Genomic DNA, 12,095 nt, shown 5'->3' on the forward strand with positions numbered 1-12,095 from the left:
ACCCCTTCCCTGCCGCAGGAGGTCAACTGCTCCCACTCGCACTGTGAGCGCTCGAGTAAACACGAGCCAACAAGCGAGCGTCGCCTTTCACGTGCACAGACAGCTTGTATTGAGACGTGCGTTACAGTGAGGCTTCAGTTACTGGCTGCCACTGTAAATTAATCCCCAACAGATACTAAAAAATTAAAAGCTAATCCTCCCTCCATGACAGGGATATTGGAACAGCGAAACACAATCCTCAGATTCCTCCCGAGAGCAGTTTTTCCTCCCTGTTTCAGCCTTTTCTACCTCAGCCAGTGCTGGCTGCCAGGAATGTTCTTAAACCACAGAAGCGCTCAAGAAATTTCTCACATCAACTGACTATTTGAGTTAAGTGTCACGGCCATCATTTGACTTGAGATGTGTTGTGTATGTGTGTGGAGGCGTGCATGTCTATTTTGAGCCTGTGTGTTCATGCTTTGGCATGTGCTCATCTGTTTTCCCTAACGTAAGGAGGATTCAGGAACAAAATCTTGTTCCGAGCCAAAAAGACACGCCTTGTGGCAACTGTTAGCATCCAGCTGCAAATGACTGGGTGGACTTGAAATGCCAAACAAACATGTCTTACAAGTTACAGGCTCCTCTACAAACACACGCCTACATGCTAACGGACAGGTGACCCAGCTGACACACCCACTCATGCTCGACCGCTTCAACACAACATTGTCAAACACGCTCCATGTATCCTGTAGCATCGTACTCCAGTGTTGGCCTAGTTCTCCATTTTCAAATGGCTGAAATTAATACTTGAGGCAACATACAGCATTTTTTGAAACATTACACAGGGAGATAATCGGTCATAGAAAACAACTAGCGATGGCCTGATTTCCCCTTTATTAAGAGGCTTCTGTTATCCAAAGACAAGAGGACATGAGACAGGAAGAAGGGAACAATGGAGGAAGGGCAAAAGGAGAGGGAAAAATGTTGGAGGAGGAGGAGGAGGGGAGAAAGGATAAAAGGCAATGGGAGAAAAGAGAAAGAGGGAAAAGCGTTGCTGTTGTCCTTGTCTCGTCTCAAGTCAAGGATCTCATTAACATGGGAGCCCAATCTCAGTAAACCCCCCCCCCCCCCACCACCACCGCACTTCCCTTATGGCCACCCCCACCTTGAATACAAACTCATTGATCACTGTTACAGGACATACTGTGCTAACAGTGCCAATACACAAACACATGCACTGCATAAGTCTTTAAAATGTACTCAGCACTGGTCATCATGAGACAAACAATGTAACATTTTCCTATGAGAACACACAATCACGCTTGCATGGATATTCAAGTGAAATAAGCTGAAAGCTATAAGAGGAAACATGACATTTCAAATCTAAAATCCCTGTAGACCCACCAACCTGGAAATGAACAACTCTACATTTCCCTGTGACATCTACAACAACCTGAGGAAGACCTTGTGTTGTGCCAGCATGCCCTGCCTTCAGCCAAGCATCACTCTCCATTAAAATTGAGGTTAGCCAGGGAGCACAAAGCTAAATCACTGCATCAAACCGAGCGGAGCCTGGCTGTGCTCCAGCCGTCACTTCCACAGCTGCTCAACACATTGGCTCTATTTGTGGGGTGGTGAGGTTAGCCATACGCAAGGCCTCACACAGCTACACTTCCCGTGCCAAATGCCATTCACATCACAGTCACTAGTGAGCTCGAGGTAACTGCTCCCCCTGGGCTCTGACACTGCTGCTAATGCTGTTTCTATGGACTTGTGGCTAGCAGTGTCTGTTCCTGGTTGTTCTCCTGCGGGCAGTAAGGTCAAATTGGAACACCTTCACTGAAAAGACAAATGACTTCTAAGAGTACACACAGGCAGAGCTTTGGCACAGTACTAACACACTGTCCGGCATCTCTTTTGCATGTAGAGCAGCAACGATTTGTCAGTTTTTTTTTTCTTTTCTTTCCCACTAATGTAATGTGATGATGTGTTGACCTGCCAAGGGACTACAGACGAAAATTAGCTTTTTTGCTAACTCTGGCATATTTACATTTTGAGTGTAAACTGAAAATGTCAATTGATGTGCATTGTCCCTTTTAAATAAACAAACAAATAAATTAATTAGATAAGTTGATTACAATAAAATTAATCAACACCTATTTTTGATAATAGCTTGATCATTTGAGTCCATTTTCAAGCAAACCTTCCAACATTTGCCATTTTAGGATTAAATATGAAGATTTGCTGCTTTTGTTTTTCATTTGTGATGACAATGAGTGATGAATGAGAAGAGTCTGTGGGTTTTGAACTGTTTCCTGGTCAAAAGAGTTGAGGACGTCATTTTGAGCCCCATGAAATTGTGATGAGCTTGATACAAAATTTTTTGATATTTTTTAGACAAGACGATAAACTGATTAAGCGTACACAGATCATCATATAATGATAATGAAATGATCGTTTTCTACTTTTCAAGTACTGGGTAGGGGTGTTACAATCCATCGATCAGGATCAATATATAGATTTAACGATCAAAAACCAATGTGATCAATGCAAACATTGATCTCTATTATCATTTTTAAGATGATGACATATCCCTTGGCACATCTGTTTCACCTTGTCTGTTGAAGTGCAGCTCCATCCTAAACTTTCAAATAGCCAAGAACAGCCTAGAACAAGATGATGAGGAAATGTAGAGAGTAAGTGTCACAGCTTTTTCACGATATTGTATCATTTACATTGCAGGCCCCTGAATTGTATCAATCCAAATTTGTGTCATGGCAGACAGTGAAACTGGCAAATATACTGATTCCTTGGATAACTATATGATGTTGAATATTGCATCACAACCACATCTCTGATTTACTACCAATAATAGTCTGTTATTCAAAGCTGCAAAAACCCTTTGCGTTGTCTACTTATGTTGCAGCCCTTTTGCATGCAACACATACCTCACTCTTGACAGTTTTTTTTGTTGTATCTAAAGACAACTGTTAACTGCTAGGTCTGTTCATTATTTTGAGTAACATCACTAAAAATAAATTGCCCAATAACAACACAAATGGTAAAATTAAATTCCACCAAAGTTAAGGAAGACAATATGGTCGTCCTGATTTGTGTGAATGGACTCTTCCAATAAATTAATGCTCTGCAGTTTCTCCATTTCTCTGCTGGTGTGTACTGCTAAATGTCAAACAAGAACTGGGTCTGTGGTAGCAGCGCAGCATGAGGTTAAAGCTGGTGCCTTCAAAGACTGAAGCCTTTTTAACTTTTTAAGCACTAATAATGGGTCAACTGAGGCCAGGGTTCTGGCAAAATGGAAACTGCCTGTCAGGGAAATAGAGGCAAATAAAATAAGTTCTATGCCCAAAAGAAAAGTAGCAGTCCAAAATCTTAAATTCTAGAAAAGCCGACAATTGAGTCACTGTAGACCATTTCATGGCACCAAACTTAGTAATTTTCCCAGCATTCCTGTGGTGTAGCACAAACCCTGAGAATGCCTCCATCCAACCAGTCAACACACAAAATCATCTCCTGTGACTACACGACATGATGTAGCAGCAACGGGGGAAGGGAACAGAGGAAAAAAGACGAAGAAGCAGGTTGCACCAAAGGCACATAATCGATGTCTGAGGGCATTTTGTATTCACAGTCCTCTGAGTGACGATACATGATGTCTTCACCTTGAACAAACACACGCAGAGGTAATGTGCGATGTCAGAGAGAGGGGGGGGGGACGATCCAATACCGGCAAAGTGGAATGAATTACAGTGAATAAATATATCCATTACGTTTCATAATGAGTTGCCTAATGTAGCTGCTACAACCACTACCAGCAAAGCAAACATTAGGTGCAGGATGCCAGTCTGTTAAGAGGTCAGTGGGACATTTTCGGAGGGAAATCACTACCAGCCTTACACCATGTACGAGCAGAATATGCGACTGCGTTGCTTTTTTTCACACGTCCTCACCATGACACTGCACGTCGACATCGAGAACTCTGGTTCACCTCGCTCCAGCTGTTGAAGAGAGGGCAAACGCGGGGCAGCGAGATTGCTCTTGCCTATTATGACGGGATGAACATCACACACACACACACACTATATACTCACACAAAAACACACACAAAAGCTCAGCGTCAAGCCCATCCCACCTAATGGCCATAGCCTCATACTGCTAACGGGCGCTCAGGGAGGCAATGAGGTTTGCCATCTATGTATCCGTGACCCCTGGTTGACTTCGCTCCCCCATTTGCCTCCCCCTTCATGACCTGGCAATGGTACCCTATTAGGGTGAGACGGGGGAGACAGAAATAGGGTCTGGGATCCCGTTTGAATGGAGCGCTCTGACACAAACACCAGCATGTTGAGTACACAAATCTCCCCACAAATGGGGTCAAAGCCAGTGCTTAGCCATTTGTTTTGATTTTCCTCCCCCCCTTCTTGCCTTCACTCACACTCTCACACTCATAACTGTTAGCAATCATGCGAGGCAATGTTGCGATGATGCATCAGTGGAAGAGCAGGAGAAAGGAGGAGAGTGATCATGCAACACCAAAACTCTGTCTTCGGTGCGCAGTTACTATCTCTTTGACGCATATACCACTCACACAGGCACCGACTGACATACATCAGCAACACACAAATAGGCACTCGCAAGACGAACATGATTGAGCTGCAATTCGGTCGTATCCTCTAGAGAGATATATGAAGGCAACATCACAGGAAGGAGAGTAAACAGGCTTGTGTGAATGCCAGACACAAATGTCAACTTCCTCTCTGCACCTCCTTCATGGCCAAAGTGACCTGAAGATGAGACAAACAACAAAACCTCCCCATTTGTCCACTTTAAAGCTACATTGCTTGCATTTAAATGCACTTTCTGCCAGTGTTGAGTTTTCATTCAATGGGTTTGAAAAGAGATGACTAGAGGTTACTTTTGGTGCCAATTTGGTGCCTCTTTGCATTACAATCTCTGTAAATCTAGAGTTTTCATATTGGTGCATATCGGGCAACAGATTCACTTATATATCAGTTGTGATTTAGAGCTTATTGGGACAATATGAAGATCAATCAAATATAGATTCACTTGTATAGAAACACTGTTTTCACACTGAGGTATGCATCACTTTGTGTTTTCCTTTCTTTGTGGGAGGCAGAGCAGCAGGCCGATCAGTGGGAGAGTCAGAAGAAGAGAGGAGGTTGATCTCTGCACGTCTTAAGAGGTGGACCATCTGCAGCCAAGCAGGTCACTGTGTTAGGCAGACCCCATGTGACTCCAGCCTGCTCTCTACGCTAATCCTACTTTGTGTGTATGTGTATGGGAGCCCTTACCACGAGCTTCCGTGGCTGCATGGCCTTCTACACACACATGCACACACACAAGGGCCAGATAAAGCCAATAGCCAGTCAAAACAGTGTTTAGAGCCCATGTAGTGTCTTTCATGTCTACTGGCAGTCTGATAACCTGAGTGACATATGATCCAATTATGGGCTACTAGGCTGGCATATAGTAGTGAGTTGTGCCAAAGGGTTTATTTACAAGCTGCTTGTTGGAATCTGAAGTAGAGGATTTATGACATGTGAACTATGTGTGTGTCAGCATGCCCTCAGTTTGTGTTATGTCTGTGTAGGCCAATCTGCGTTTCTATGAATGCAGTTGTATGGTTTCATATATTTGTGTGTGTATGCATGTGTGTGTACACACGTCCGTAGCCCTTAGAAGCAGAGGGTAACAGCCGGCCGCTCTCTCTGATCAGGTTACAAAAGTGGGTGTGTTTCTGCTCTCCTCTGTCGCCTGCATGTCTGCCTCTCCCTCTTTCTTCTCCCTCTATGTCTCTGCCTCTCTCTCCCTTTCTGGTTACAGAGGCCTGGAGCTTGCGTCATCCCGGCCTCTTCCTCTGGCACCACTACAGACCACCTCTCTCTCACTTGTCTGTGTTACTCCCCTTCCTTCTCTTCCTTTCTTCCACCAATCTCCTGACAGGTCCTGACAGGGAGCAGCCCTGCAGCTGGTCCACACTCCCTGCAGGAGGCCGGGAGCCATGTGACTCTGACCTCTTCCTACACCTCTGCCACCTCCGCTGCTGAAAACTGGCCCACGAGCCGCCCACCCAGCATCACTCTGGCATTGCTCGTCTGGACCAGAACACACACATCTGGGATTCTGTCTCTCATACATCACCCAGCAAAGCAATGTAATGCCGACCAGCTGGGTTCAGTGAAGTCTTTCTAACTATACTCTGACCTGCTCTCCAAAACACACGCTGACAACATCTTCAACACAAAGAAACGCACTCCAGTTGGTGGAGAGATGCTCACCCTGGCATCTGCCCCATCCCTTGTCAGCCACTTCTAAAAAAAAAACTGCTAAGTGCTATCTGTTGGAAACCAAGACACGATATTCTGGATGAACACTCACAACTAACATTCACACAGTGAAAAGACCTGACTGATCTGTAGTAATTACAGTCTTGTAGTCCACAACCACTTTGAACAGGCATAGAAAATGCAGTGCAAACATCTGGGGTACTGCCAGCTGATAGATCTGGACGATTCTCAGTGTGCAGCAACTATTGTGCAAGTGGAATGTGTGTTTTATGGCCTGCAAAATCCCCCAGAAAGGGAGTTCTGTGCAATTTTTTTTTGTTGCTCCAAAAAGTTTTACTTGGAGGAAGACGTAGGATTTGATTCTTGTTGCAAATGACTCAACTACAGTGTCAGCTTCAACAGGATAGTAGTGATTTTAGCAGACATATGTGATGCCAAAAGACCAAAGAGCCACATCCATTTGACCTGCCAATAATGAGTATAATAAATGTGTCCAAGTGTTTACTACTGAATATATTGTAACAACATGTGTAAGTCTGGGGTTCATGCACACTGTTTTTCATGTCTGTTTGTGGTGAAGGTACATTTAGAGACAATACCTTGTCTTTCTCATGGGGCAACAACCGGACAGGTGGGAGTGATTCTAGAGACACCGTCCCAGTCCCGTCATCCAAGGTGCTGCTGCGGCTGATGAGCTGGAACAGTGGACCTTGCTTGACCACACGTCCATGGGCCACAGCCCTCTTCAGGGCCACCCTCAGCTGCTGGTGGAAGAGGCCAGGCCCCATGGAGCCGCTGCCTGACAAGTAGGCCGCCACATCAGCCTGGCACTTGAGAAAGCGTTCAATGTTCTTTAAGGTGGAGCCGCCAGGCTCATGGAGCCCCTCCAGTGCCCGTTTGATCAACTTGTTCCAGTCGAGTCCCGGTTTCCTCCCTGAATGGGAGTGGGAGTGGGAGTGAGAGTGAGAGTGAGAGTGAGAGTGGGAGTGGGAGTGGGAATGGGAATGGGAGTGGGAGCTACCACCGCCACCACCACCACCACCACCGCCACTGCTGCTGCCGCTGCTGCTGCTGCTGCTGCTGCTGCTGCTGCCACCTCCTCCTCCTCCACCTCCTCCAGAGCTGCCACTACCTTTGGGCTTGGGCAGAGCTATGCGCCCAGGGTTGTCAGGGTCCTTGTAGGAGTTGAGACCTTTGTTGGTGACCTTAAGGATAGTACCATCCTTGACGCTAAGCTCCAACTGCTCCAGAACCGTCTTGCGGTCCAGGCCATGGGACATGGAGACAGCATTGCAGATCCGCTCCTCTGATGGTCGCTGCTTCTGCTTCTTCACCTTCTTAATGGCCTCTAGGATCCACTGGGTGTACATTGGGTTGGCCAGTTTCACCATTGCTGCAGCCTGAGTGGTTGCGGGGGCCCTGAGGCCTTACCGTAATGACCACAGACAAAACACAGGAACTGTAAGCCAAGGAAACACCTGGCCTGCGCCGTAGCGCCGCCGCCTCCTCCTCTTTGCCCTCTACCTGCTTACTATCCCTTGTCCTGGGGTCGCACAGAGAGTCCCTCAGAAGCTGAGTATGAGCAGCCCGGTAATGAGCAGCTGACCATAGCACAAACCCCCAGAGCCAACCCACCACCCGGGAAAAAAGCTGTCTACCCACCACCTACTTCCAGCCAGGTGAAGGTCCCTGGCGAGAAGCAGGGGGAGTGAAGAAAGTAGCAGGTGTATTACAATTTAAACTCCCAAGGCAAAAAAAGGTAGGGTAGAATAGATGTTGACAACAAAAAGAGGCTTTCAGAGAAATGAGGACATTCCCACTTAGCCTGTTGCAAAATACCTATGCATGGACAATGGCAAACTCGCCAGTTCTCAATGTGAGGCGTGGAAGATGATTATAGTCTCCAAGACGTGGAATCAGTGTTTCAATGATAAAGGTGAGGGTAAATCTGTTTTCCACAGAGTATAAAATTCCACAAGATTTTTCCTGCATCCACGTTTCCTCGTCTTAACTTGTTCTCTCTCGCCGTCTTTCACTCTTCTAGCAGTCAGGGCCTCTCAGCTCTGGGACAGAACAGATATCTCACCCCAGGGAGCAGCAAGGGCTGATCACCTTCATGCCTACCGCACTTCGATAGCAGAGGAAACCTTCACAGAAAAAAGAAAATAGCACACAGAGACAGCGTTAGCAAAACCTTGCAGAAAGTGTAAGCCATTCTTATAATGCAACAGGAAAAAATGGCAACAAAGATGTCTCTAACAATGATGAGTTTGATGATCAGGTGCAGAAACTTTAAAGCGTATACTACAGCACTGGCAGATCATAGAGTGCCCTCACACAGATATAAACAAAGCAATGCATGCCCTTAGAGAGCACTGCAAACAAACCTGGAAATTAGAAAGAGGTGCACTCCATCTACCACTATGCATATTAACAGCTTGCTAGACATTTCTGTATACATCCATGCAGTTGTCATATTTAATGGCAACCAGTGACCAAAGAGAACCAAAGAGAGTCTGACACACGTAGTGCCAACACATAAGCATGCCCACAACCTCCAATAACCGCTATATATGGCACAAATGTGTCAAATAAAGATTGCAACGAGGAGGTACGAAAAGCGTAAACATCACCCTAAAAACTGCACGAGCGAGCTGACCACTGGGCTACTGGGGTTGCTAACGTAAACATGATGCAGTCAAAACACAGACTGTTAGCAAACATTAGCTGAGAGGCTAGCTAAAAATCACTACTAAGTAAATTGCCGCATTGCCAAACAGTCTCCTGCGGTGCTGTTCATGCTCACTGATATTATATCAGGCAGCTAAGTGTCTGACAACAAGCATTCCCGCTAACAGCTGTTGTTTAGAAAGCTACCATTTGGAGCTAGCCAACGAGCTAACGTTACGATTATGTTACTAACGTTACCCGCTAACCCGAAACGTAAACAGCGTGAAACGAGAGGTTAGCCAGCGCTCCGGCTCCAAAACAAAACATTTCCTCCTCCGGCCGACATTTCAGACAATACAAACTAGCACACCGCAGCATACACAGCGAATAATCTCATTTTGAATGTCATTCAGATATCAACGTGAGATCGCGGCCTTGTAAAATGCACAATGCAACTTGCAGACGGCCATCTCGGCTAGCGGGCAAGTGCAAAAATGAAGATATCATAGCCGCGGATTCTGCAGTATTACATGCTTCGCGGCCTTCCTCTCAGCCTTCGGCATGGGCGATGAGCCTCTGCCCGCTCAGACGCGTCCCTGCGAGCGGTCCCCACCTCGCTGACTTCCTCCCTCCACCAACCGCCCTCCCACGTAACGCTACAGCCTGCGGTGCGGTGAAGACAAGGCCGCTGGAGCGGAGTAGCTAGGCCTCGGCTCCCCCCTCCGTACCCCCCACCCACCTCCGCGATCATCATCCCTCCGTACCCCTCTCTCCCTCTACCTCTCGCGGTTCCCCAGAAAGCCCGAGCTGGTCCGGTTCTGGTTTCCGAGGGAAGCTCGGGTAAAGCAGACCGTGTAAAAAAATCCCGTATTCCCCCATCCGGCTTCCGCTGCTACTCACCGGAATTTCGTGTCGAGCCGCCGAGGAGAAGGTGCCAAAACCGTGCGAAACGGAGACAACAACAAGCCTAAAAATGCAGCCACAGACCAGGGGTTCTAGAGCCGACGCCATCTTTGAGTGAAACAGGAGCACGGCTGGTGGGGGAGGGGGGAACACTGAACCGTCAGGCAGGGCCAAGGGACCGTCTGCATGGTGCGAGGCGAAGATCCAGGGGAAGAAAAATCCACTGCAAGGCGCGGGAGGCGGCGGCGCTGTGCTGTTGCTATGAGAGGGGTGTGGATATTGCTTGAGCACATGAAATGGAAGAAAGGGACAGATGGTGGTGGTGTTGGAGGGAGGAGGGAGAAAAAAAAGGAAAAGGGAGGATAGGTGTTCTCGCATTCTCTGCTGTACTACAGCTACACAGGGGGGAGATTCAAGGGAGCGTCTGCATTTTGCCCAGCGGTTGTAAAAAAAAAAAAAAAAAATCAAAGCCAATGAGCGTGCCTTAACGTTAGAGGGTATTTAAAGATCAAAGTGAGACACCCCTCCACACTGCAGTCTATTGTGGCAGCTGTGTGTTTTTTAAGCTGAAGATGGGAAGCCAGCCACACAGATCCCTCCACTCCCCGGAGATGATCAGATGTTGCCTTGTAGCTATCTGGAGTATTACACTAGCTACATGATAAAGCGTGTTATTATCTGTCTATGCAGAGTGGTTCACTGATGCACCGCTCCTCAGACTGTGAAGCAGAGTATTATCTCAGCACCAAAGGAAAATTATTACGTAAACTGTCTGCAGCCGATCCACTTTGTTGCGTTTCATTAAGTGACAGCTGAGACTAACACCTTTTTCCCTTATAATTTATGTCTGGAGAAGGGAGGGTGTTGCGCCATGAATCACGGCATCTGGTGACAGATGGAAGCGACATAATGCAAAGGTTTCACTCTCGGTGCATTCGGATCTTCAGTGTGCTCGATTTTAAAATCAACACTGGACACTTATCGGCCTAATAAATGTTGGAGAAAGATTGAAAAACTACCGTGTAAAAAGCAAGAATATATAAAGTCCCATTTGATTTTTGAGTCTCATTCCCAAATCCTCAAGTGCTTACGCTTTGGGTCGGACACCATCCCAGTGCGTCAATATCTTAGGAGTTTGGAATGAGACTGTAAAAGTCAACTCCTCTGACAAACACAACCTTCAAGCACTGAGAGTTCTGCACAATGAATGAATTTACCTGGGGGGGTGGGGGGTTGGGGGGGGGGAGTTTGAGCAACATAAGCACAACCTTCTTGGTATTCAGATGAAAAAACAATCAATAGAGAAAATCCGATTCTTGCTGCCTCAATTTCATGATCATGGTGATACAGAGGCACTTGTGTCAGAAATCTGGCAGCAATCTTCCTTTTCTATTACAGCCTAATGCTGAAAGCTCCCTGGGTGGAAATTAAATTATCTGCAGCTTTGTGTAAAATGATGTGTACAGCAGTCCTCAGAGGCGCATTATAAAGTGTCTTATATGGGAGCAATTAGACCTCAGGTTTTTCCCATGTTGGAGGGTGTCCTGTGAGAGGGTGAACTGCTGTCAGCCCACTGGTGATCAAATAAAACTGGTAAGGTCACACTTTACTCGCTGTTTGTCTTACACTTCTTAGGGGACGGGTAAATCACATTCCAATGACAAGGCACTAATTATAATTAACGGTAGTGTTATTACACAGATAAATAGTGTGAAGCGTTCAACACATGAGCGGCTATTAGTACGCCTCCCGAGGACTCACATATTACATTAGTGTGTACAGTAGGCCAGCTAACAGATGGACAATACTCGGGAGAAGCTCGCACCACATCCATCGTTCACCGCCATGAATAAATAATGTTGTGTGCCAAAATCCACTGCCGAGGCCATGTTCACCAATACACAACAGCAGATAAAAACTAACCTGTGTGGGGCAGGACAGTGTAGGAGGGGGAGGAGGAGGAGGAGGAGGAGGAGGAGGGGGATCTTTTCACTTTAACTGAGATAAGATCGTATTGATTTTCATTCAGAGGTGTAAGTTGACGACTTTCACTTATTCCAAATGAGTGCTGTTTGGTAATTAGGGGATTGAGGGCAGGGATTTAAAGGAGGGTTAATTAGCTTAATCTCAATTTACAGACGTCTTTATTGATGTTAACTCACCTTTGTAAGATGTTGCAGATTGTTATGGGATGACTCACAGCATGTGCCTGCTGGT

At 46.4% G+C, this 12,095-nt stretch overlaps 1 protein-coding gene across 2 annotated transcripts in view; it reads right to left on the minus strand.

Annotated features, from left to right (window-relative positions):
• kat6a (K(lysine) acetyltransferase 6A) overlaps positions 1-10,144 on the minus strand; it is a 36,317-nt gene extending 26,173 nt beyond the window's left edge. The window contains exons 1-2 of one of the 2 annotated variants that reach the window (XM_030416464.1): positions 9,876-10,144; positions 6,905-8,452 (exon numbers count right to left, since the gene is read on the minus strand). In XM_030416464.1, the coding sequence (XP_030272324.1) occupies positions 6,905-7,696 (792 nt within the window). In that variant the 5' untranslated portion in view covers positions 7,697-8,452; positions 9,876-10,144. Of the gene's footprint in view, positions 1-6,904; positions 8,453-9,505; positions 9,628-9,875 lie in introns of those variants that run through there. The other variant, XM_030416465.1, reaches the window with a different exon arrangement.
• Positions 10,145-12,095: the final 1,951 nt, after the last annotated feature.

The sequence above is a fragment of the Sparus aurata genome, chromosome 5, assembly GCF_900880675.1.
Source record: "Sparus aurata chromosome 5, fSpaAur1.1, whole genome shotgun sequence".
NCBI lineage: Eukaryota > Metazoa > Chordata > Actinopteri > Spariformes > Sparidae > Sparus > Sparus aurata.